Source organism: Oryctolagus cuniculus, chromosome 10 (assembly GCF_964237555.1).
Source record: "Oryctolagus cuniculus chromosome 10, mOryCun1.1, whole genome shotgun sequence".
NCBI lineage: Eukaryota > Metazoa > Chordata > Mammalia > Lagomorpha > Leporidae > Oryctolagus > Oryctolagus cuniculus.
This window is the reverse complement of record NC_091441.1, coordinates 96,563,942-96,590,374: the sequence shown is the minus strand read 5'-3', so window position 1 is coordinate 96,590,374 and position 26,433 is coordinate 96,563,942. Positions and strand designations below refer to the sequence as shown.

Genomic DNA, 26,433 nt, shown 5'->3' with positions numbered 1-26,433 from the left:
CAGGGAGCGAGGACCTCTACTGGTGGAGCTGGCCCCTGCAGCTCTGGCACAAAAGGCAGGAGGAGGGCCGCCAAGGTGATGGACGGGTTCACAGGGCGTGGGAAACGGAGGTTGGGGGACAGTGAACAAAGGCACCTCCTGATGCCAGGAGACCTGTGGGGACCCGGGGGAGGGCAGGATGCCCTGAGGAGGCCTGGACGAGTGCCAGGCCGTGAGGCAACTCCCAGCCTCCCTCGGGGCCTGGCTGACCGGACGCGGGCAGGGATGTGTGAGCCTCACTAGAAGGCACGGGCAGGGCCGTGTTACCTGGAGGGACTCTGGCCGTTGGGGAAGACGCTGGGCCAGGGCCGAGGACTCCAAAGGGCGGTGGACACCAGGTCCTGGCCCTGCCAGCACCGCAGCGTGCACGTCCCACAAAACACCTCAGGGCCGATTCATTTTTCTCAAAACATATATTCCCACTCGGTTCACACGTTGCCGAGCCCTCAGGCCTGTGCGGGACCCCGCCCTGCACCGGGCCTCCCCTAGGCCTTGGCCACCAGGCCCCTCACAGCTTGCGCGATGGCGTCCTTGTCGATGCCGAACATCCTCAGCAGCTCGGCCGGCTTCCCGCTTCTTGGCACCTGGCCCACAGCCAGGCGGGCGACAGTGACACCAGGCTCGCCTACTACTGCAGTGGACACCGCCTCCCCTATGCCACCTGGGCAGAGGAAAGGAGACTGGTCAGATGAACGAGGTCTCAGGGCGAGCAGAGGCTGGGCCCCAGCCCGTCAGTCTTGCGTTTACTTCCTTGGCCACAGGGGCACAGGTTGAAAATGCACCACTTTTCTCTACTGTAGCCAGGGCAGACATCACTCATCAATCACAGCACTGATGATATTTAAAAACACCACCCCCTGGGCAGCCATCATCAACAAACGTGCACCTGACCTGAGTCTATGCCTCATCTCCCCGGGGCCTCCTTGCAGGAGGTACAGGTGCAGAGGCTGCGTGGTGAAAGCCAGAGACTCAGCACTACTTTCCCTGTTGCACTCTGCACCACAGCCACACCCTTCCACTACTTCAGGACATAATCTGCCTTCTTTCTACCCACCGAGGTTGGAATCCTTGTGGGCTTCCTGGGCAGCAGGGGCTCAGCAGACACAGGAGGTCTGAGTGTGCCCAGCCCTTGGCCTTCCTGGCCCCTACCCCTATCCCCGCCCCCCCACCCCCCACCCCGGGCCACCTACCTTCATAATAGTGGTCCTCCACGGTGAGGATTCTGCCCTTGGTGGCACGGGCACTGTCCAGGATGAGCTTCCTGTCCAGGGGCTTGATGGTGAAGGGGTCCACCACGCGGATGCTGATCCTCTCTGTAGGGGAGGAGGGGCAGGGGTGGGGCTCAGGGGAGCACTGGGTGCCTGGGTCTGCCCTTGGTGGGGCCTGGTGGGGGTGTTCTGAGAGCTCCAGCCCATCCCTGTCCTGGGGAGAGCCAGCTCTGCCCACCGTGGAGCTTGTGCTAACGCCAGATGGGCCGGCCGCTGTCCTCCAGCCCTTGGCACCCACCTGCCTCCTCCAGGAGCCTTCCCTGACCCGAGGGGCTGGTGCTCCCTTGCCCAGGCAGTCTTGGCCAGCTCTGCGGCTGGGGACTGTCCAGAAATGCAGAGCCATTTTACAGAAGGGACTCGAGCAGAGCTGGATTTGGGCATCTGTACGGGGATCTGGAGACCATTCGCCCAAGGATACAGAGGGTTGACTGTTTACAGGTGGGTAAACTGAGGCACGGTATTAGGGAATAACCAGCTGTGATCCCAGCTGCCTCTGACCTGACCACCATGCCGGGCCATCTCAACCTGGGGGTCTTAGGGCAGGGATCATGGCCCCTGCAGCCCAAGGACCCAGCTTCAGGCTAGGCACAGGCTAAGCGCTCTGGAGGTGGCTGGTGTGAGTGTTGCCACTGTTAAACTGCACAGATCCTCTCGCCCCAGGACCCAGCGCGCAGGCAGCCCTCAGCCCACGGCTGGGCAGCTCCCTTCTCCTCACCTTTCTTTAGCAGCTCGGCGGCAGCCAAGGCCTCGTGCAGGGTCACCCCAGCCCCGACCACGGTCACCTGGTCATCCTTGCTCTTCAGGACCACCTAGGGGAGACAGCGGGGGACCGGCGAGGATCAGAAACTGCAGGCTGTGCAGGGTGGGGCAGGGAGGGTTTGGCTCTGGAAGGTGGGCTCGCTGGGGCAGGAGCGGCACTGACCTTGCCTTGTCCAACCTGGAAATCCTCACTGTTGTTGTAGATGATGGCGTTTTCCGGGCGGCTGGTCCGGATGAAGCAGATGCCCTGGGACGGGAACAGAGAAGCTGAGAACATGGGAGAACACAGCACCCTGCTCCCGGGGCACCATCTCTTCCGGAGAGCTCGGCCTCTCCTGCTGCAAATCCATCCAGCCTGTCATTGCCCAGGGCCTCCGTCAGTCCCTGCAGCCTGGCTACTGCAGCCTGCACCTCACTCCTCCCAAGAGCTGCCCACGGATGCTGCCGGCCACAGACCCCAAACAACTTTCCACCAGGGAGATGGCCCACCCGGTGAGGCTCCTCCACAGTGCATCCCCCGGGCAGGCCCCCCTGCTCCAGGCAGGGGAACGGGAACCACCCATGAGCAGGGCTCTGGACATGGACTGCAGGGCTTGGCTCACGGACACCAGTTCAAGTCGGGGCAAACAGGTGTGAACCACCAGACAGGGAGAGGTGGCCAGGACTCTCAGGGGGAAAAGAGTGCAGTCATCGACTGGTAATGTCTGCCATGATGCAGCAAGGGCGCTGTGTGTTTCATTTCTCCTTGTCCAACTTCCACAAACTACACAGACACCCGGGGCAAGGCCAGGAAACAGCTCTGTGCCCCTCCAGGAAAGAGCTAGCTGTGGTACCCACCTTTGTATTGGCTGCTAATTCCACTGCCTTCTCTGTAGCGACTGCGTCACTCGGGTAAAAGACAGTTGACATGGGGATGGAGCGGAACATGGCCAAGTCTTCTAGGGCCATCTGAGAGGGCCCATCTTCCCCTGTGGTGTGGGAAAGAAAACGCTGAGTAAGATCCCCATCCATGACCGGGCATCCCCGCCCCCACTCCTTGACCTGCTCCAAGAGGTTCAGGAGGCTCCAGGTACGGGCATCCTGGCTGGACTCACCGATGGACACTCCGCAGTGGGAGCCGCACACGTTGATGTTGCTCTCGGAGATGGCCGCCATGCGGATCTGGTCAAAGGCCCGTGTGAAGAAGGCGGCGAAAGAGCTACAGAAGGGTACCGTCCTGTTGCGCGTGGCACAGCCCACAGCGACGCTCACCTGGGGGCGGGGTGGGGGGCAGGCTCAGCTGGTGTTGCAGCGCGAGCAGGTTAAACTGTGGCTACTGGGATGCTGGGTTCGAGTCCTGGCTGCTCTGCTTCTGATCCAGCTTCCTGCTAATGCGCCTGGGAAAGCCATGGAGGATGGCCCAAGTCCCTGGGTCCCTACACTCATGTGGGAGACATGGATGGAGCTCCAGGCTCCTGGCTTCTACCTGGTCCAGACAGCCATTGTGGCCATTTGGGGGGGGGGGTGAACCAGTGGGTGGAAGATCTCTGTCTCTCTCTCCCTCCCTCCCTTCCTCCCTCCCTCTCTCTGCCTTTTAACTGAACAAATGAATGAATCTTAAAAGACAAACGAGACAGAAGGGAGCTGGTGCTGTGGCATAACAGATACTACAGTGCCAGTGTCCCATATGGGTGCTGGTTCAAATCCTGGCTGCTCCACTTCTGATTCAGCTCCCTTCTAAAAAGCCTGGGAAAGCTGTGGAAGATGCAAGTGCTTGGGCCCCTGCACCCATGTGGGAGATACCGGAGACCCGAAAGAAGATCTTGACTTTGGACCATCCCAGCTCCGATCGTTGTGGCCATTTGGGGAGTCAACGAGAGGATAGAAGATCTCTGTCTCTCCCCGCCTCTGTGACTCTACCTTTCAAATAGATAATTTTTTAAAATATTAATTATTCTGAGTTACACAGAGAAGGGGAGGCAGAGAAAGAGAGGGTTCACCCCCTAGATGGCCACAATGGCCAAAGCTGTGCTGATCTGAAGCCAGGAGCTTCTTCCAAGTCTCCCACATGGGTGCAAGGGTCCAAGGACTTAGGCCATCCTCCACTGCCCTCCCAGGCCACAGCAGTCAGCAGGATTGGAAATGGAGCAGCCGGGACTCGAACTGGAACCCATATGGGATGCTGGCACTGCAGGCTGTGACTTTACCTGCTATGCTATAGCACTGGCCCGAATAAATAAATCTTAAAAAAAAAAAAAAAAGTACTTGGGGAAGGGGCAGACATTGTGGTGCAGCTGGTTAAGCTACCACCTGGGAAACCCACTCCCCATATCAGAGTGCATGGGATGAAGTCCTGCCTACACTTCAGATCTGCCTTCCTGCTAACGTGCCTGGGAGACAGCAGATGATGGTCTAGTACTTGAATCCCTGTGGCCTACACGGGAGACCTGGATGAACTTGGGCCTGGCCCAGTCATGGCTGTTGCAGGCATTTGGGGAGTGAATCAGAAGATAGGAACCTAGTCTACTTCTTAAGTTAAAGAAAAAAATTCTCTTAAAATTATTTTCATTTAGAATCTTTTTTTTTTTAGATTTTTATTTATTTGACAGGTAGAATTACAGAGAGAGAGAGACAGAGAGAAAGGTCTTCCTTCCGGTGGATCACTCCCCAAATGGCTGCAATGGATGGAGCTGCACCGAAGCCAGGAGCCAGGTGCTCCTTCCTAGTCTCCCATGCAGGTGCAGGGGCCCAAGCACTTGGGCCATCCTCCACTGCCCTGCTGGGCCACAGCAGAGAGCTGGACTGGAAGAGGAGAGGAGCAACTGGGACTAGAACTGGTCTGGTGCCCATATGGGATGCTGGCACCACAGGCGGCTCAGGAAGCCATACAGGCAACCTTAGATTCAGCTGGAGGGAACCCGGGCTACGTTACTGGCTTCCAGAGGCAAGGGCTGCCAGCCCTGCTGGGCACCTAGGCCCATAGGGAGGGCCTATCTTAGACGTGAGGACATAGCATTGCTCCTGCTTCAGTCTCAGCCTCCAACAGGGGCTGTGTCCCCAGCCGTGCACGTGTCATGGTCCAGGGTCTCTTCATCTCTATACTCTGCAGGGCTCGGCAGACCTTGGCTGCTACACCCCTCAAGGTTCAGCCTCCCGATGGTGCCGCCCTCCCTCTGGAAGGCCCTGGACTTCAGAGAGCTCATCTGCACCCCAGCAGGCTGACACGCAGCTCTTCCTGTGTGCACAGGCAGCCCCACTCAGCTCCCCCTCTTGCACACTCATTGGGTACACATAAGCCCCTAGACTGCAGCTACTTAAGGTTAAGGGTCAATGCTGGATCCCAGTGTTCTTGGGGTTTCCCTGGACTGACCCACAGTTGCCACCTGGCACCGCAAACATGGCTGCCCAGTGGGTCAGGAGGGCTTTAGTCCTGTCCCTGCCACTTGGCTCTCAGCCCTGCAGCTGTGGCCGGACCAGCACCCACCATGTTCTGCTCGGCAATGTAGCACTCGATGAAGCGGTCTGGGTGCTCCTTTTTGAAGAGATCCGAGAAGGTGGAATTCTTGGTGTCCCCATCCAGGGCGATGATGCGGTCACTGGCGTGGCCCAGTTTGGCCAGGGCCTGCCCATAGGCCTTGCGGGTGGCTATCTGTGGGGAAGACAGTGGAAGGCTCTGGGGGCCACCGAGGACATGTGCATGCGGTGGCCCAGAGCCCTGCCTGCCTCTGGGGGCCACAGCTTTTTGGGGGGAGGAGCAGGAGGATAGAAGTAGGGGCAGAAAAAGCCCAAGAGTTTCAGCTCCCGTAAGGTAGCCAAACAACTACAGTCAGTCTTGGGGAGTCCCTGACGCTCCTGCCCCCAGACCAGCTGTGAGCCACGTGAGCTGCAAACAATGTCCCCAACAACCCCTGTGACACAGGCCTGTGTGACCGTGGGCAAGTCCCTGGTCTTCTGAGATGGACCAGATGGGAGCAACACCTTGGGGTCCCTACCTCTCATAAGTTGACCCCACTCCTCCTATCCCCACGGAGCGCCAGGGACAATGCAGGGTGCAAGCAAGCCCCCAGTTTGTACCTTGTCCCCGACTTTGTAGCTGGGCGGGGTGGGCATGCGGATGTTGCTGATGTCCACCGAGGGGGCATCCTCCTGCGGGGGGGTCGCCAGGATCTTCTTTTTGCTCTGGATCTGGCTGTAGATTTCCTGGATGACCTGATCGGCCATGTTTTTGGGGAGGGGTTTCCCATGCCAGGACTCCTTATCTTCTATCCCTGCAGGAGCAACAGAGGAAGGCAAAGAGCAGGTGAGAATACCAGAGGGCCAGGAAGCTACAGCAGGAGGCCTCCCGGGGGAGAGAAAGGGATGATGTTATCACCACTACCGAAGGTCAAGGGCCAAGGCCAACAGGGCTCCTGCATGCCTCCCACTCACTGACTGCTGCCTGGTCCTCCAGGAGCCCAGGGTGGTGGGAGGGACAGGAACATCCCTGTCACATTCCCCATCTGTCACCTGGACTGGGAGATCTTCCCCCATCAGGAGGGGGAGCTGAGACCCAGAACAGGGCTTGAGGGGACCCTGCTCCCTGGGAAGAGCCTCGGCCCTTCTGCTCAGGGCAGCAGCTGGAGCTGGCCGGGATGCTCTGGGAAGGGCCAGCCAAGCCGGGTGCACAGGGCTGGGGATGTCCCAACGTCCCCCTCCTCCTCCCAGCATATCCTGACTCAGCCACGCGCACCAGAGGCCCTCGGAAAACAGATCTTGTTTCCTGGAGTCTGGTGAGTGCAGTGAGCGACCAGACACAGAAGTCCTGGATCTATGCAGCACCCCCCCCCACCCCCCCACCCCCGCCGACCACCGCCCGCCTCTGTCGCCACAGCCAGCCACAGCCAGCCACAGCCAGCCACAGCCAGCCACGGGGCCCGTCCTGGGGATGGGAGGCTCTTGCACCCGGACCTGTAATTCCGCGGCCTTTGAAGGTCTTGGCGATGATGGCTGTGGGCTGGTGCTTAGCCTGGCCGAAGGCCTTGCACAGCTCCTCCACGCTGTGTCCATCCACGATGATGGTGTGCCAGCTGGGGGCAGAGCGGACAGACAGTGAGGGGCCGGCAGGTGCCAGAGTATGCGCGTGCTCTCCCCACGGCCCAGAACTTTCCTGTTTTCAATTTGGGTTTTTTCCACGTTATTTCCTTTCCTTCTGTTTGCCTGCGAGCAGATTTTCCTGCTCTTTCCTAAGCGAGTCAAAGCCCGGCTCAGTTACTGTCTTTCATGCCTGATCTGCTCATTTCCTACTGAAGGCCGTCTCGGGGCAGCGGGCTGGCTTTGGAATCCGTCTGCCGTTAGACGGTGGGGGATTTGGGGGCTCCGTTTTCACTTGGGAGGACACATTCGCTCACTCCAGAAAGGCTGGGGGAAAGATACCTTTTCTCTTTTAAAAGCAGTCCTTTTGGGGAACTCTTTCTGGCTTACTAATAAAAACAAAAGCAGCAGCTAACACGCAGCGAAGGCTGGCCGGCTCTGTGCAGACCTGTTTACGAGCAGGCTCATTAACCCAGCTAAGCTTCATGACCCCAGGGGCAGGCACTGCTCTTGCCCTTATTGCAAAGACAGGTAAACTGAGGCACTGAAGGCACAGTAACTTGGCGAGGTCACAAAGCAAGTCAACAGCAGAGGCAGGACTTCAGGCATCTGGCCTCAGAGCCCATACAAGGTTACGGACAAGGCCCCACCTGGGGGGGGGGGGTCCTGCTGACCCGGGGGGCTGGGGGGAGCCCCCTGAGGCACCCTGGAGCTCATGCTCATCACCCGGTGATAGACTATTTCCCCTTGCACCTCTCCCTGCTATGCTACTAAGCCACTGGAGAACAGGCCCACGTGTGCCGCATTCCTGTCTGGCAACCGTGCTATTCCCATCACTTGGTCTGCAGTCCTGGGCGTGACCTCAACTACAAGGGCAGCTGCGGAGGCCGTCAAAGCCCCGTGCAGCCCCAGTCCTGCTCACCTCCTTGCCACAGTGCCCCACTCCAGTCTGCCAGGCCAATGCTGATGAGCCTGCGGCCTGGGGGTGTGGAGGCGGGGGCTGCTCTGGCTGACACCCACCCATCCAGATGGACCTTGCTCTGGGCAGCACTTGACTACGAACTCATGATCACTCAGGGCCCCAGGGAGCAATCTGGAGAGCCTGTCTCTCATTTCGCTGAGGGGAAGGAGCCTGTGTCCCCTCGCAGCCTGGCTGGGGCTGGCCCAGGACGTGACAGTCAATGCTCTTCCTGGCTGCAGGTGAGGCTTGCTGGGTGAGCCCTGTTCACACCCTGGACACTGCTCCCTCCCTAGCCAAGAACAAAGCGAGGCCACAAAGTAAGATAGGGACTGTCAGGCCCACGATCATGCTCAGTAAGAAACCTGCTTAAAACAGGGTCTCAGTTCTCACACCCACAGCAGGGGCCTACGCCACTGAATCCAAACGCCCAGAGTCAGAATGGAGACCCTGACCTGGGCTGACGCTCCTGGCTCCGGCAGCTGAAAGCATCCCCAGGGATTCTCGGTGCCGCGTACATACCCAAAGGCCTCGCAGCGCTTCTGGTAGACGTCCAACTGGTGCTGCAGAGGGGCAGGGTCGCTCTGGCCCAGGCGGTTGACATCAAGAATGGCGACGAGGTTGTCCAGCTTGTAGAAGCTGGCAAAGGCCATGGCCTCCCACACGGAGCCTTCAGACAGCTCTCCGTCTCCCAGCAGGCAATAGACTCGGTAGCTGCAGACAGAGGGTGGGTTGGAGGCTGCTCCCCTGCTTCGGGCCTGCCAGGCTCCCAGACCGCCTGCCCGAGGAGCCTGCTCTCCGGGCACAGCCACGTGTGGATGTGCAGACCACGCAGCACTCTATGGGGCTGGTAAAAGGGTGGCGGCAACAGGCGCGCAGAGTTATGGGGCCTACTGCTTAAGACGCCACTCGGGACACCTCCGTCCTCCTGGAGTGCCTGGGTTCCTGTTCTGGCTCTGGTCCCACATCCAGCTTCCTGCTAATGCGCACCCTAGGAAGCAGCAGGTGATGGCTCAAGAGGCTGGGTCCCTGCCACCCATGTGGGAGAGACCCACTTGGAGCTCCTGGCTGCTCTGGGCTTTAGCCTGGCCCAGAAGTGGATGCTGCAGGCATCTGGGGGAGTGAATAGCAGATGGAAGATCTCTCTCTGTCCCTCTTTCAGAAAAAAAAGATTAATTTTAGGAAAAAAAAAATAGAAGCAGCAGTAACCGGCATCGTGTTGTAGCAGGTTAACCCACTGGCAACAATGCCAGCATCCCATATAGGGTCTGTCTGGTTCAAGTCTCAGCTGCTCCGCTTTCTGATCCAGCTCCCTGCTGATGCACCTGAGAAAGCAGCGGAAGATGGTCCAAGTCCTTAGGTCCCTGCACCCATGTGGGAGACCCAGAAGAAGCTCCTGGCTTAGGCCTGCAACAGCCCTGGCCAATGAGGCCATTTGGGGAGTGAACTAGCAGATCAAGGACCTCTTTCTGTGTAACTGACCTTCAAGTAAAAAATATATATTTATATACTTATAAAGAAAAGAAAGAAAATAAAAGCAAAAAGCAAACACGACCACCTTCACAGGCCAGGTCAGGGGTCCCTGCAGGGTTGGTCCTGGATGGGCCCTGTGAAGTGATGTGTGCAACCCCCTCCTCAAAGTAAGCTCAGTCCTCACTCCTTTCAAAGCCCACAGCTAAGGAAGCAGGGTCAGCACAGTGAGGAGTTGGCGGGCCAGGCCCCAGGGAAGCAGCTGAGGTGTGGCTGGCCCATCTGATGCCCACTGTGTAGGAACACACAGGGCAAGCTGTGGCACGACTTGGGGACCTGACGTTTTCCCTGCACAGTGTCCAGTTCTGTGGCCAGTCGGGCTCAAACTGCAGGAAAGGCCCTCACGGCCACCACTGGCTCAGCAGTGCAGTGCCGACCTCCAGGTCTCCTCCCAGGACAAGCAGGGGGAGCAGGAGCCTGTGCCGTCAGCATGACTCAGCACTTCCGCAGGCCACCAGCGGGGGCGGGCTTCTGCACCCGGCACCAGGCTCCCTCACCAAGAACAAGGCCTCAGGGCACCACGTTCCACAGGCTCTGTGGAGCCCAGGCTTTTCTGAAGCTGGGTCCTAAATGAAGCTTTTCAGAGAAGCAGGGAGCCCTGAGAGGGGCTGTGATCTGCCACAGCAGCTCCCAATGGGACAGAGGCCTGAAGGGCCTTGCCTTCCCCAGAGGGCTTCGGGAAGCAGGCTGAGGCTAGGAGTGTGATCTCGGCACAGCCTTGGGCTTCAACAACAGGCTCACAGCTGGCCATGTGGGGTCCACAGTCTCAGGACAGGTGGGCATCCTGGGGTGCTGGGGAGAAATCAGGGAAGGGGCCCTAAGAAACCTGGGCTAAGCCTCAGCTGTTGGAGTTGGGGTAGGGGACTGCAAAAATGCCCACAGTCATGAGCTAACATGAAGGGAGGGCACTGAAGCAGAAGTCAAGTTTGTGGCCGAGCTGTTTGGAAACCACCTTACACGTCCAACACCAGAGGAATGGGTTACAGCACATCCTGAAGACAGAACATTTTGCAATCCCTAAAACCCGCTCCCCATTCAGGCATAAGATGCTCACGATAGCTTTTTTTTTTTTTTGCTAACATATGTACTAGGATTACAAGTTTGTAAATGTTTTTTTCCCATGATAACATGGAAGAAATATTGAAATATATTAGGTTTAAATGGAGCATGATGAAGAGTAAGGCAAACACTCATTTCTTTTTTTTTTTTTTTTTAAGTTTATTTTATTTATTTGAAAGGCAGAGTTATAGAGAAGCAGAGGCAGAGACAGAGAGAGGTCTTCCATCTGTTGGTTCACTCCCCAGATGGCCACAATGACTCGAGCTGCACTGATCTGAAGCCAGGAGCCAGAAGCTTCTTCCTAGTCTCCTGTGTGGGTGCAGGGGACCGGGTATCTCCTACTGCTTTCCCAGGCCACAGCAGAGAGCTGCACAGGAAGTGGAGCAGCTGGGACTCAAATCGGTGCCCATATGAGATGCCAGCATTGCAGGCGGCGGCCTTATCCACTATGCCACAGCATGTTAAAGCCTTTGACTGCAGTGTCAGCATCCCATATGGTGCTGGTTCAAGACCCAGCTGCTCCACTTCCAATCCAGCTCTCTTCTATGGGCTGGGAAAGCAGTAGAAGATGGCCAGAGTGCTTGGGCCTTTTCACCCACATGGGAGACCTGGAAGCAGCTCCTGGTTCCTGGCACAGCTCTGGCCGTTGCAGCCAATCGGGGAGTGAACCAGTGGATGGAAGACCTCTCTCTCTCTCTCTCTCTCTGCAACTCTGCCTTTCAAATAAATAAATAAATCTTAAAAAAAAAAAAAAAAACTACTTAAAATAGTACTATTGCATAGTTTTTGGAATGAGATGCTGGGAAGAGATAGCGACTGGTGCCTGGCCTCCTCCCTGAGGGACGCTATGCCAGTGTGCCTGGCCAGGCCTGATAATCCTGGATGCCTTGGCCCCCAGCCCCAGGTATAATCTGAGGGCCCTGGCCTCAGCCAGCCTTGGCACCGGGCCACCTGGGTCTCTGGGAACCGAGCTAAACCCCTTCTCCCTACACCGGCTTGTTCCATTATGTTAGGGCCAGGACATGATCCTTGGCAGGGAATTATTTCGAGCAAGTGTAGAGAGTCATTTACTCACGTCTCTGACTCTGTGCCAAGTCAAATGCTCTAAAGCACACATCCCATTCTCGGACTGCCTCGGCCCAGCCAATCACTTCTGGGTGCAGCTGAGTCTGCCGCAGAGCTCAGCGGCCCCGGCCTGGGGGCGCCTGCGAGGGGCTGTGAGGTCTGCTGGAGGGAGAGCTGCCTCAGGAGCCCCTTCCCCAGGAAAGGCGTGCGCGCGGCAGGTGCTCCCCGCAGCACAGCGTGCAGTCAGACTCCCTGCAGCAAACCCCCCGCCGCCAGCCCACACTTGCCTGGCAGCCCAGGCTCTGGCCCTGCTCCTGAAGTGAGTTGGAGTGCAGGGTAGCAGGGAGGGCCCGCAGTGCTCCCCGTGCCTCTGTGCCTCCCCCAGGCCCATCTCAGAGCAGCCTGGTGGTTCTGAATGCGGACGCTGCAAACTTCACCCACTGACCAGACGACCAAGTCAAGCACCTTACCTGGTTTTCTTGCAAGAGGGGTAACCAGACTCAAGCCACACCGCCAGCCCCCAGGGGGCTTATCAAGCACATGAGCACCTAGCACAGTGCCAGGCTCCCAGACGGTAAAGGAAGGGACAGGCCGGAGCCAAGAGGCTTTCTGATGAGGGCTGTGCACCAGGTCAGATCTGCAGGTTCAATCTCTCCAGTATTTGCTTCTTACTTGGCTGATAGCAGCTGGCTCAGGGGTGGCCAGAACCTTCCAGAACACACAACCCAGCCCTTTTCCAAGATACAGGCAAGTGGCTCAGGGCCGGGCTGCTGGTACTACACCAGGCACGAGGGTGGAGACACAGGTTGTTCCTTGAGACTTCCAGGGCACAGGCACTGGACACGGGGCAACGCGGGAATTCCGAGGTGGCCAACAAGCACGCGGTGAGGAGCACATGCTGGAGGCGGGGAGGGGCCTGGCCTGAAACTCGCTCGCTCCTGAGGGACTCTGGGCAGTCCCCTCCACTCCTCGGTCTGTTTCTCCATCTGCACAGGGGGCTGGTCATGGTACCAGCCTTAGCTGGTCCTTGTGAGAACAAAACTGGTCACAGACACGTGCTACTCGCCCTAGCCAGGCACGAGGAAGTGAGTGGCTAGGGGCTGGGGGTGTCAAGGCTGGGTAATCAAGGACCCTCTTAAACCATGCAGGGGAGGGAGGAAGTGGGGTATTACCTGGCTTTGTCGAAGTACTTGCCGGTGTAGGCCATCCCGCACGCGGCCCCGAGGCCCTGGCCCAGGGAGCCGGTGGCCACGTCTGTGAAAGCTTGTTTCTGTCGCAACAGAGGCCATGATTACTCTCAGGAAGAGGAGCAAGCAGTGTGCTTCCAACTCACCCCCAGAGGCCCTGGCCTCACCATCCACACCCGTCACCCACAGGCGGGGCGAGCCCTTCCCCAAGGTGGTCATGGGAATTAATTATGGGCATGCATTCGATTCCCAGCCCTGCCCACTAGCCAGCCTGGAGACTAAACCTCTCTGCGCCTCGGCTCCCTCATCCTGCAGAGTCCACCTCACCAGGGCTGGGAGAATGCACTATAGAACTCATACAGAACCCTGGGCTCCATGGCGGTTTTGTGGAAAGCTGTGAGCTCCAACAGTTGCCGGCTGGCGCCCTGTGGCCACCCCTCCTCGGTGTCCCGGTGAACCCCAGACACCAGGAAGGACCCTCCCCGAGGTCTGACCTCACAAGGCCCCGCCCTTCAGCACCAGCCAGGTAAACACAACAAGCTCCCAAACACCCCCTTCCTCCGCTGTCCTCCCCTCGGCGCCCCCCTCCGCCATCCACACCCCAGCACACTTACTGGGACAGGGTGCCCGTCCAGGTCGGAGCTGATCTTCCTCAGGTTCAGCAGCTCTGCCTCGGGCAGGTAGCCAGCTTCAGCCCAGACGGCATACAGGATGGGAGCTGCGTGGCCCTGTAGGCAGGGGGCAGATGGGTGGTGGAGCGGGGTTAGATGCTTAGGGCCTTTCCCACCACGTGATGAACCCCAGGGCCCATCCAGCCTGAGTACCCATTTCAGGGGAGGGAACCAGTGAAAGCCACATCCCCATTTCATCCCTCTCCAGCCTCTTGGTTTTGAGCCCAAAGTTCCCACAGCCAAGGCTGGCCGGGCACTGAAGACAGGTGCAGAGGGGGCACAGCTGTGAAGCTAGCAGAGGCCAAAACCCCAGCAGGCAGCCGGCCGCCCTAATCCCCGGTCTCTGGCATGTGATAGACTTGGACAGACTTCTAAGCTTGGAAGCCTGCCCGACAAAGACCAGGGGCTGCAGAGCCAGGCCTGGGGACAGGTGGATTTCGGGGCTTTGTGGCTGGGACTGTGACCGAGCGGGGCAGAACAGTGCCTCCACGCAATGCTGCCGCAGTTGAGGGAGCAAGCCACAGCTTTGGGAGTGCTGGCACCGTGCAGAAGAGCGACAAAGCTGTCACCCAAGACACAGCCTGCCTGTCAACACCCAAGCTGGGCAGACACCCAGCAGGTCACTTCCCTTGTCCCCTTCTCCAGTCCCTTGGTTTACAGCCTTGCCAACGTCCCTGGGCTACACTGAAGAGTGACTTATTCCTTCACTTGGGCTAAGGTTACCAGTGGGACCAGCACGGAGCAAGGCACCAGCGGAGGGTCAGGACGAACAGCCAGAGAAGGTTCTTGCCCTTCTGAGGGGTGGGCCAGGGCTGGGCTCAGACTGGCAGAGACAAGGGCAGGCATCCTCAGAGAGCACCGGCCAGCCCAGAGCCTCAGGGCCAGCCAGCCACAGGCGAGGGGCAGCTGGGCTCTTACCTTGGAGAGTATAAAGCGGTCATTGTGAGGGTTCCGGGGGTCCTGGGCCTTGTACCGCATGGTGTGGAAGAAGAGTACGGCCATGATCTCCGCCGCGCTGCAGCATGATGTGGGGTGGCTGTGGCCCGGGGAGAGGACGGACACGTGTCACGGGGCTGCATGCCCCAGGCCTCGGGGCACAGCCCTGGCACCTCAGAAACCACACGTTCTAGTTCCCAGGGTGGGGAGGGACTCACGTCCCAAAGAGGCCACCTCTGATGGCTTGGGGGCCAGGCCCTTAGGTGCCTGGGACAGTCACACGTTCCCGGAGGCACCATGAGAGACCAGCAAGGCAGCACTCTGGCTGGGGGCCGGGAGGCGGCCGGAGCCCACTTCCTACCTCGTGGCTCCACACAACCTTAGGTCCGGCACCTCCACAACTGACCAGGGGGCAGCCTGGGACTCTGCCTTCCCAGCCCCCAGGGTGCCAGTGCCCTGAGGCCAGGGGCTACCGCAAACCTCCCAGCAGCCTCGGCACACGGGTTTGGTGGACGGAAAAATTGGGCTTCAGGCTCTCCAACGGCACCACTGGGCTACTCAGCCGCCGTTGAAACAGGCATTCTGACGGCAGGAGAAGCAACTTGGAACCATGCTTTTGCACAGAACGTAAAAGGCAAACACACAATTTCACCTTCTACAAGGTCTACAGTCAGGGAAAAGGAGGAGCACTGGGGTTTGGGGTGGGCACTGACCAGAGCAAAGAGCAAAGTCCTGCCCTCCAGCTGCTCTCACTTTAACAACTGAATGGCGACCGGGCAAAGGCATCCACACTAGCACGTGCAAGGATTACATCGGGGGCAGGAGACCTGCCAGGTCCCGGCGACCCACTTGCTTCATTGGCCTCTGCCCTAAAATGGGCTGGGTTCCTACTAGGCCGGGCTACAAGCCCCAGCCGGCAGGGACGCCCTCCAGTCCACACGGTTCCAGCATGACAGCGGGCTCAGGGCACGCGCCTCCCGGCCTCCCCGCCTGCAGCCAGTGCAGCCCTCTGACGCTGCTCCTGCAGCCCTGCACACTAAAACATGCCCAAGGGCTCATGCAACATCCGGGTTCCACACCAGCCCCCTCCCCTCCAGTCCACGGACCCCTGGGTTAGGGGTGAGTCACTCCCAGCGCAGGCGCGTTAGTAGAGGACTCCGGCAAACCGTCCATGCTGTTTAGTAGCCACACCCCGGCACACGGTCCTCTGATACTTCACCATTCTACGAGCTCCTGGCCATGGGGAAAAGACACTACACCTGCAAGAGGGAGGTGAGGATATGTCAACAGAAAGTATTTTCTGTCTCGCTAGGATCCGGCTCTCAGCTGGCCAGGGGACTCCCCAGTCTAACCCAGGCAGGCAGGTCTCCTGCGTGCGAGGACAGCCCTGTCCCTGAGCAGCCCTGTTGCAGGCCACAGCGGGGGCGCCTGTGGGTGACTACTAAGCCAAAGGAAGCTTGGGTCAATCTCGTGCCCACGAGGAAGGAGCTCCAGGGAGAAAGGGTGTGGAACACACAGCACTTCCTGCATGAGGCAGACGCAAGCCCAGGCCCAGTGGAGGGAGGGAGGTCAGCCTTGAGAGACAGCAGAAGGTAGAAAGTAGAACAGCCGCTGATTTTTAATAAACTTCCTTGTCGGGCCCAGGAGGGCGAGCCTGCAGGCTTTCACTCCCTCCCAAGCCGGCATCCAGCCAACTGCTGGCCCTGACTTCACACCCACCAAGTAAACACACCCCAAACACTGGGTCCCCAGGAGCCAGGCACCCTCTCTACTTCTCCCTGGGCTTCCGGGGTGCCCCCTCTGCAAAGTGGTGGGGCAGGGAGGGGCTGTGCAGACTTGGGCTGCACACATTGAGTAAGCCTGTCACCTTCTTGTGCAAATGGGGCACCAGTGAGATAATGCGTATAAAGTGCCCAGGTCACCAACGCCAAGGGACCAGGTGCCAAGACTCTCAGTGCCTCCAGCTCCTCATCTGCAGGCTGCGGTCACGATCTGCCCACTGGCCACAGGCAGGCGAGAAGGAAGAAATGAGCAAAGGGCTGAGATGGGGCTCCGTAACTGAAAACGCTGGACACACAGCAGGCGCAAAGCTCAACCTACATAAGGCCCTTTGGGGCCAAAAGTGCAAATCTGTGGCATCAGGGCCTGAACTGTTTCTGCAACCCCAGCTCATTGGGATGGGCACCTGCAGATAGAGCCCCCCCCAGGGCTGCAGACTGGGTAGGGACGGCCTTACCGCACTATCCACCTCTTTGTGCCACTCGGGGGTTACAGGCAGCCTTGACGGTTCAAAAACTCTGCCCTTGGCCTGAACAGTCCACATACAAACCCAGTCAGCTCTGCTAAAGTAGCTGGTAAACAAACCTGTAGGTGTGCAAGGGGCAGAAGAAAAATGGGAATTTCTGTGTGATGGAACAAGGAAGCAAAGGAGCATTTACATATCAAAAGTCTAGCTTGGGTGGGTCCCAGCCCTCTCCCTGGGGGCTACTATGAAGTTCTGGGAGGGGTTCCACACCCAGAAAGGCCTCCATCCAGCAGTCTCCCAGAAAGTGTAGGGAGCAGAAAAAAGAGGGCCCACACCCAAGAGCCACAAGAACTCCAGCAGACTGGGCCGGCCTCTCAGTTCTTCACCAAGACGCCTACCTGGTCCGTCAGGTGTACCCTCCTCATTAAACTGTTAGCACGCTTACTGCTACTCTCTGTCTCACGTCTGGATTCTTTCTTGTGCGGAAGATAAGAACCCCCGAGCAACCGGTCCCCGGAAACAGTTCCGTCTACGGGGGGCTGCAGAACTCAGCGTCGGCCCAAATGGTGTTTGCTGGCCCCGTCTCTGGAACATGCTCTCTCAGATGTTCCCCAGCCAGGAGGGTCTCGCATACCCTTTAAGCACCCACCACGCCCGCTCACAGGAAGATCCCCCTCCCTGTGCCAGGGCTCTTTCAAGAGATAATGGAGAGGATGGAAGACCTCTCTGTCTCTCCCAAACTGTTACTCTGCCTTTCCAGAAAATAACAGAAGAAATGGAAGTTAGTGGCTAAGTTCAGGTGGTAAAATGTTCTGAACAACCTGACAGAAATCACCTTGAGAGTAGGAACATTTCTAGGAAAAAGTGAGTCACAAATGATTCAAGAAGAAAATCGGAGTAACAGTTTAACCATGAAGCACCTACGAACAATGCGCTGAGGGTGCACATTCCCACAGCCCCAGCAGCCCCGGAGTGGGGCCGGAGCGGAACGTGCACCCAGGAAACCAAACAGGGCTGTCCCATAGTGCAGGCGGCAGCATGGCCTGGAGTCAGCCCTGGGTCCATCAGAACAATCCAGCCACGGGAGGTCTGTAACGGAACCCTACACAGCAGCAAGTGAGCACAGCACGCCTCAGACCCTACCTACCTTAGACAAACCAGCACCAGCCCGAGGCCACACTGTTCCTGAACGTGTGCAAATGCTATCTGTACACACTACAAGGGTACAGCTCTTTCTGGGGAGAGCAGCACCCAAGGGCACAGAGGAAGGGACATATGGGATCTTCAAACATACTAACACGGGGGTGGTGCGGGCGGGTAGAGCCACCTCCTGTGACGCCAGCATCCCAGAGGTGCACTGATTCGTGTCCTGGCTGCTCCACTTACTATCCAGCTTCCTGCTAAAGTGCCTGGGAAAGCAGCAGTCGATGGCCTAAGTGCTTGGGCCCCTGCCACCAATGTGAGAGATCTGGATAAAGTTTCAGGCTCCTGGCTTTGGCCTGGCCAAGCCCCGGCTGTTATGGCCATCTGGGGAATGAGTCAATGAATGGAAGAGCTCTCTCTCTAACTGCCTTTTAAGTATGTACATCTTTTTTTGAGGTACTATATTGTCCTGGTTCTTAAACTGGTGGTAGTTACATATAGTATTTTCTTTTCTTTTTTTTTTTTTTAATTTGAAAGGCAGGCAGACAGAGAGAGAGACAGATTTCTGTCCACTGGTTCATTCCCCAAATGCCCAGCCAAGGCTGAAGCCAGCATGGAGATCAATCCAGATTTGCCACACAGATGGCAAGGACCTCAGCACTTGAACCACCACCTGCTGCCTTCCAGGGCACCCATTAACAGGAAGCTGGAGAGGGAGCCCAGGAACTCCAGTATGGAACACAGGCATGACAGGCAGTATCTTAACTGTGTGCCAAACACTCCCTGCCAGGATTATTAATTACTTACGACACGTATATTACTGATGCACATACTTCTTCAAAAAATCTGCAGGAGAATCCAGCATGCCAGGGTGGAGCCCTCCAACTACCCGAGGCTGGCCCTCTGTAGGCTACCTGAGCCTCAGTTTCCCCAGAGTGTGTCACAGCGCACAGATCAGCACTGCGGACGCCAAGCCTTACCTCACTTTGTGGACGGGCCCAGTAAGGCCTGCCAGCAGCACCCAAGGGCACAGGCACAGAGGACCTGGTGACTGGGTGCACGAGGTGCAGCATCACAGGCCTCAGAGGAACCAGCGAGGACTCCCAGTGCAACCCGGCCGGCCTCCAAAAGTGGCGCTTGGTGAGGGAGGCCAGGCCCCAAGGACTGGCTCTGTAAGATTCCATCTCACTGGGGCCGGGGCCATGGCTCACTTGGTTAATCCTCCGCCTGCAGTGCCGGCATCCCATATGGGCGCCGGGGTTCTAGTCCTGGCTGCTCCTCTTCCAGTCCAGCTCTCTGCTGTGGCCCAGGAAGGCAGTGGAGGATGGTCCAAGTGCTTGGGCCCCTGCACCCGCATAGACCAGGAGGAGGCACCTGACTCCTGGCTTTGGATCGGCATAGCTCTGGCCATAGGGACCATTTGGGGGGGTCAACCATTGGAAGGGAAGACCATTCTCTCTGTCTCACTGTCTGTCAAAAAAAAAAAAAAAAAAAAAAAAGATTCCATGTTGGTGAAATGGGCAGAAGCTTTACATTTACAGACAAGGACTGGGGACAGGGGACTGGGGACTGGGGCTGCAAGTGGGGGAACGACAAGCCCGTCACTGAGTGTGGTGGATTCACGGCAGCCAGGACTGCAAACCACTGACCTGTACACCTAACACGGCACAGCGTGCACGCCGCACCTCAGTACGGCTGAGCAAGATGCCTTTAAAAGGAGGAGGGTGTGCCGAGAAGTCCTCGGATGGCCTTACTTCCCCATGCCGGTGCACAGCCCTCACCCCCTCAAGGCTTAGATGTCCCCGAGAGCCTGACCCCCAGCTCCCACCAGATCCACCCTCCCCCCACCTTGCCCTACTGTTCTGGACCAGAGCAAAGTCTGCCTGAGAGCCGGGCTCTGGGCAGGTCCCTGCCTCAGGGTGTGCTCCAGGCATCCAGGGCAGGCAGTATCTTAACTGTGTGCAGGGAGTGCCCGGTTTTGTGGGAGCAGGCCTGCCTAAATCAGCAAAGTCCAGGGGTCAGAGCTGCAACAGGGGCCACAGTCAGACAGTGTCTCGGCCAGACCCTAACCACAGGGCTGCACCTGGAAACACTGGCATTGGCCAGGTTCAGTTCAGAGGTCACTCGGCAGAGAACTGAGTCAACTGCTTTCACACTGGGTTGAGCAACACAGTTGGTGCTGCTGCTACTGGGCCAACCTCAACAGACTTGCTCTTGCCGGAGCCAGGGCCAGGCTGGGCAGGAGCTCCTGAGGCAACCCTGGAGGAGAAGCAGGCCCCAGGAGGAGGCCTACAGCAGACCAGAGCACTCACCCCAAACATCAGCAAATGCCAAGCAGGGCAGCAGGGGGTGGAGCCCAGAGCCTGCTCACTCTGCTCCCCCAGCCCCACTCCTGCAGGACTTGGTTTAGAAGTCACCTGCCCACGAACCTCCCCTTTCAAGATGGGGAAACTGAGGCCCTGGGACAGGCAGGGCCTTCCTGGGACCTTCTCCAGCCAGGTCTGATCAGACGTTATCCTGCCAAGCACCCTCCCCAAAGCTGGGGGCAGCCAAGGTCCTGGCCCCTTGCACAGTGCCTGGCCCCACCTGGGTAACTCCAGCCTGGCCTGCCTAAGTGAGAACCGAGAAATCTTTGTCACCAGCCCGGATAGCCAAGGCCAGTTCAGTTGCTGAGGTTTCACTTTTGAAAGCCTGGAAGAGCTGGGCTCTTGCTACAGTTTGCTCAGCACGTGGAGGGAGGTGACCCGGGAGAAGCTGTGGCCACTGTGGGCGTGGTCTTGACAAAGAGCCCTCTGTGAAGACTCTGTCCCTCCACCTCCAGGCCCAGCTCCTGACACAGAAGCCAGTGTCCATACCTCCTGGGGCCTGGCGAGGCCCATGGCACCCAGGGTGGCCGACAGCACAGAAATGTGATAGCTTCCCCTACCCCTGAAATCAACATTCTCCCAGGAACAGGGTCTGAGCCGGCTTCAGTGTGTGACCAACACACAGGGCACCAAATCTGTTAAACCACGGACACTCTAACTCCCACAGAGAAGGGGACACCCTGACAGCACAGTCACTACAGCCCAGACTGGGCCAGGGCCTCGGGACAGACTTCAGACTCGCTGACCTCTCGCAGCCCATCTCTCAAGCCCTCCTCAATGGCTGTTTGCACACAGACTCAGGCTTCTGATTTCAAAATCTCTCTTGTGACAGAGGTTGCAAAGACTCAGTGCCACTTCCTTCTCAAATTAAATTTTCTCTAATAATCTGTCTTGCACCTTCTATACACACATACACACACACAGAGGGAACACTGATTTTACCTACCACCCTTTTTTTCTTTCTGCAAATGGATACTTTGAATTCAAGGAGCTCCTCCCTAAGGTGTTACAACGTAGCCATGGGTTTCACTCTCAAGTGGCATGCCACATAGTTATCTTCTCTGGGAAGAAACACTTAACAAAGACCTAGGAGGCCCCCCAAACCCCTCTCCTCCTTTGACAGCCCCCTAAACTTTCTCCAAGTGCCTTTCAAGCTAGCAGCCTCCATGGGTGCACCCCTGCTCTCCTGTCGGCTCACCAGCCAGGGAAGCCTTCCTGCTAACTCCAGCCCTTTGGGCGAGTCCTGGAGCACACTAGCCTCGCTCTCACCCCCAAGGCATGAGTATAATGCAGTCCATCACAGGCCCTCTTCCAAAGGCAACAAAGGAAGACGCTGTGTCACACTAGCGACACTTATGTGGCTACTCGGTGACCCAGAAAATATCCGCCCGTCCTTTTGAGCCTTGTAAGGTGCAAAACTAGCTAGCTGGGTAACTGCCGCCTCTGTCCAGCTAGACCTCAGATCCCCCGACCTGGCCCAGGGAAGCAGACCCACTGGGTGCCAGGCTGCGGGACGGGGTGCTGGGAGTAGGCGGGCGATATCCCACACGGCGGACAGGACTGATATAAACCCAGGGGAGATAAAGGGTTCAAAGTGTGCGTGGAAGTGGGATGGGGGAAAACGGCTTCCCAGGGCTGTCCAGCACCCTTTAGGAGTACGTCTTAAAGGCACAGAAGCTGGGTGCTCGTCCACTTCTCAATGTTATGCCCCATGAGGTGCTGGCCAGAAGCGGGAATCATGTCTTTGTTCTAAACACAGCCTGATAGGGAAGCCCATCCTCCCACCTCATTCAGGAGCCTGGCACACTGCTGCTACCCTGGCGTCCCGCAGGCCCCACGCGGGGCACTGAATCACCAGTGTGGCAGGCACCACTGTCTGCATTTTGGAGCTCTGAAGCCGCTCATGGCTGATCCTCTCCACCACGCCAGGGGGCACCCTGGGCTGTACCAGGGGTCCTCGTTCCTATCACTATGCCTGCCTCTAGCCATTTAAGAGACAGAAACTCTGGGGGGAGGGGTGCTAAGACCCTCCCCTCCCCCATCCCTGGAGGCCCTTAAGTTGCCCGCCAGGCTTTGATCTTGGGGCCTCGCCCTCATGCTGAGTGCCGGGGTTTCCGCCTCCACGTGCAGCCGGCCATCATTTCCCGCCCCTCATCCCTACCTCGCAACCCTGCTGCGTCGCAGCAGCCCCTGCTCCCACTCAAACCCCAATCCGAGGGTGGCAAGAAGCTGAAGCAGTGACCAGGGGGCTTGAGGGGGCGGGGGAAGAGTTTGAGGGGCAGAGAGAGCTGGGCCCCGGAGTCTCGCACAGGACCGACCGTAGCTTCCAACCCAGACCTGTCGCCCACCTGGAGCCCGCACAAGCTTGTGCAACACGCACGGCCCAGCGCCCGGCTCTCGGGCACAGCCGTGCCGGTGGCTTCCCCGGAGGCCGGCCTGGCGGGGCAGCAGGACCGGCCCGACGCGCACAGGGCGCCAAAGCCAAGGCTGCCACGCCTGGGAAGCCGGGGCGAGCGCGCGCGCGCGCGCACGGCGCGGCGGAAGGCCCGGGGCCCTCGCGAGGTGCGCGCCTCCGCTCTGGCCGCGCGCCCGCCGCCACTAGCGTGGTAGCCCGTGCGGCGCGGCACGCAGCCAGCCGCGCCCCAGTGCTCACCCCGAGCCCGCCGCGGTGGTGGCCTGGATGGAGCTGATGCGCAGCCGGTTGGCCGTGTCCTTCAGGGCCTGCAGCTTCTGCTGGTCGGGTTTGTGGTAGCCTTCCATGGCGCGGCCGGCGGGGCGAAGACGCGACGGCGCACAGTTGCACGGGAAGCGGCTCCCGTAGAGACTGGCTGCGGCCGAGGCTCCGGGCAGCGCCGGCGCGCGTTAAGACTCCCGGGGCCCGCCCACGGGGCGGAGCTCTCGATCACCCCAGGCCGCGAGCGCCGCGGCCCCGCCCCGCCCGGTCCCGGGCAGTCACCACGCCGAGGGGTAACAGCTCCAGGGTCTGGGCTTGGCTCAGGGTTTGCGGGCGTCTCTGTCTGCTGCCTCTGCGCGATCCTGGGTGGGACTGAGACAGGGGCCTTCATTGGTCCTCCCGTTTTGCAGATGAGCACGTTGACACTTGGCAAGGTCAACCGGGAACGCGGTGGGTGGAGTTCGTCCCAGCCCTTGAAATGCTTTGGCTCAGGCCCTTGACTCTAGCTCCCTTAGCTCCTGATAATGCAGACCTGGAAGTCGCTGATAATGCAGTGACGCCTCAGGTGACTGCTTGGGAGGCCTGGACTAACGTCCAGTTCCTGGCCTCTGCCCTGGGAACCTTTGAGGGAATTTGGGGGGAGTGAGCCAGTGAATAAGAGTCTCTCTCTCTGTCTCTCAAATAAGTAAATAATAAATTTTTAAAAATCACAGGGTTGCGGGTGCCAGGCTGAGCCCCAGATGGAGCCCAGGGCTCCAGGGGGCTGTGCAGGAGGCGAGAATGCAATAGCAGCCGAGGGTACCTGGGAAACTGCCTTCACAAACTGTTAGGGCCTAGAAACTCTGCTGGCTCTTAGAAGAGAGCACTGGGTTTGCTTTCAGGGCTCTAAAAGATAGGAGCACCTTTACTGTTCCCAGACCCCACAGTCCCCAGAGGGATGGGGCTCCCAGGGTGGGGCAGGAAGAGGCCCGTGGTCATGTTACCGGTGAATGGCAAGGTTCTTGTCTTCGCGCAAGAAAGAATTCAGGCGTGAGACAGAGAGTAGTGGAAAAGTAAAATAGCAAGGTTTATTAGGGAAGGGACATTCATAAGAACAGATGGGCACCTCTCCAGACAGAACCTAACAGTCACAGACCCTGTCTCCTGTATCCACCTATCACTTGCTCCAGCTCCAGCCCATTTATGATGCCTGATTCAGAGAGAAGAGATAAAAGCCAGTGCTGAGCAGAGGGGCTGAACCCGGGAGAGAGCGAAGGAAGCATTAGTGGCCAGGCTGGGCGTTGTCCACTGTCATCCTTTGCTCAGTGCTCCAGGCCATAGACAATGGACTTGATTCTAGGGAGCCCCCGTCCCTCCTCCCGGAGCTCCTGGGTACATCTGGCTTCCAGATGTCCACCCAGAGCCAAATGTTTCAGGCATCCCATAACTCGTGGCCCTGCTGGTCCAGTCCACAGAGGCTGGCCCTGTGACATCAGCAACTGGAGTGAAGTGGTCCCAGAGTGTGCCATCCTAGAGGCCTGGCAGGTGCCACCTCTGCCCTTAGGCTGCTCTGCTCACTAGTAAAAGCCACAGACTTCTCATCCTGGGGCTCCCCATGTGTGGGGCTCAGTTCATCCTGGGCTTCAGCCATGCTTTAGGAGCTGTGTGCGGATCATCCCCAAGGTCAGCTATGGCAACAGAATCCTGAGCTGGTTGGAGGTGGTTCCCCTGTCCCCAGGCCAAGGGTCTTTATTCAGATACACACATTGCCTAGGTAACAATGTTTGGGGGAGAGACCTGGATCCTGCCCAGCTTCCAGCTGGTCTCTCCCACCCCTGCTCCCCTCACCCCCGATCTCTTCCAGCCTCCGCCAAGAACTGTTGCCCCCCAGCTTAACTCCTTCCACCCTTAGGATGAAACTCAGGCCCCCCCCCCACCTCCCTCCGGTACTGTGTCCACATGCCCCCCCTCTCACCCACTCCAGCCACACTGCCCTTCTTCCTTTCCTTCAGAAACTCCTGCCTAGAGTTTTTGCACCTGCTGTTCGCTGAACCAGCAAAGCCCCCCTCGTGCCTACAGCAGCCCCTCCTTCCTGCCATAGCACCTGGCTCAGCCTCTGCAGGGCTCTCCTCCTACCTCCGTTTTCTCACGTCAGCAGCAGGAGAGCCAGGATGCCTGCTCTCATCCCTGGTTCTACCACTAGGGACTGTGGCTGTGTCACATACACAGTAGGTGCTCAATAAATGCCTATGCAATGAAAGCATGAATATTAAGGGATGAGCCTGAAGTCACATGGCCGACAGGTGCCAGAGCTGACCCAAGGAGAGAGAGAAAGAGCATCAAGGAGCCCCAGGGGAGGGAATCTGGCCACCCTGGCTGCGCACTCTGCACCAGCTTTTCCAGGAGTTGACACACAAAGGTGCTCTGTTGGCAGGTAGGAAGTGGCACAGACGTCCTGCTGCCCACATCAGGTGACAGCAAAAATCACAGGGACCTTTCTGAGCGCAGCCATGCTCTGGAGTCTGAGCCATCTCCCAGGACCCAGGCAGCAGCTGGAGCACAGGGCACTCTCAGGGGAGCCTGGACAGTGGAATCCCCACAGGAGAGGCCTCTCTCCCAACTAGCTGGCTCTCCAGGGACCCCCAGGATCACCAAGAGGGGCTCAGAGGGAAACAGTGGTGTGGAGAGGACGGCACACAGCCGTTATTGTTATTGGGGCAGTTAAGGGGATGGCTTTTGGTCCCTGGGGCTATGGGACTGGGCTGCTCAGGCTGCCTAAGGGAGAGCAGGCAGTGGCAGAATTTGGAGCTGCACTTGGCAGGAAATGCTGGGACTGTTCGGCAACTGGGACTGGCCGAGGGCCCTGCAATGGGCACTTCCCACCCCGACCATGCGTGAGGATGCCCCGGTCTCAGGAGTGTCTGGCACACATGTGCACACACACACCTCACAGTCACACTCCGCTCATGCACTGTCACATACCCACACTCACACAGCTCTCCCTCATGCACCCTAGCTCTCTCACACCCACTCACTCACAATCATGCTCACCCCTGCACACACATACACGGCTCCCTTGTGCTGCAGCAGGCTGGACGGTGCTGGTGACTTCATCAAGGTACCTTCTTGGCTCTTCCCCTTGGCTGAAGCTCAGGGCAGAGCCAACGTCTGGCTCTTCCTGCTGTGGGCCCGGGGCAGGGGCAGTGGGCTGGGTCCTGCAATACAAAGGCCCCACGCTGCGAACTCTGTGCCTGGGAGCCGATGCTGCGGGAAGCCTCCCTACAGCCCATCCATGTCACTGTGTGGCCTCTGTGTGGCCTGAGCAAGCCTCCTGACACCTCTCCAAGGTGTGTTGCTGTGGGGGCAGAAATTGGAAGGACCCAAGAGGAAGCACAGCTCCTGAGTGGCCCCAAAATCCAGCCATGAGCGTCCTCTGGCTGGCCAGGCTGTGAAAGGTTGCCAGGAGCAATCACTACACATGCAGATACCCGGGCACTATGTCTGG

The 26,433-nt window shown here is 58.4% G+C and overlaps 1 protein-coding gene across 1 annotated transcript; it reads right to left on the bottom strand.

Annotated features, from left to right (window-relative positions):
- Nucleotides 1-433: 433 nt before the first annotated feature.
- TKT (transketolase) lies at nt 434-23,300 on the bottom strand. Its single transcript, XM_002713253.5, has 14 exons — nt 22,929-23,300; nt 14,504-14,621; nt 13,529-13,642; nt 12,900-12,997; nt 8,596-8,787; nt 6,993-7,111; nt 6,120-6,313; nt 5,530-5,694; nt 3,161-3,317; nt 2,904-3,034; nt 2,230-2,313; nt 2,023-2,116; nt 1,230-1,352; nt 434-700 (listed from the first exon to the last, which is right to left on the bottom strand). The coding sequence occupies exons 1-14, from the start codon at nt 23,033-23,035 to the stop codon at nt 525-527; spliced, it is 1,872 nt and encodes a 623-aa protein (XP_002713299.1). The 5' UTR covers nt 23,036-23,300; the 3' UTR covers nt 434-524.
- Nucleotides 23,301-26,433: the final 3,133 nt, after the last annotated feature.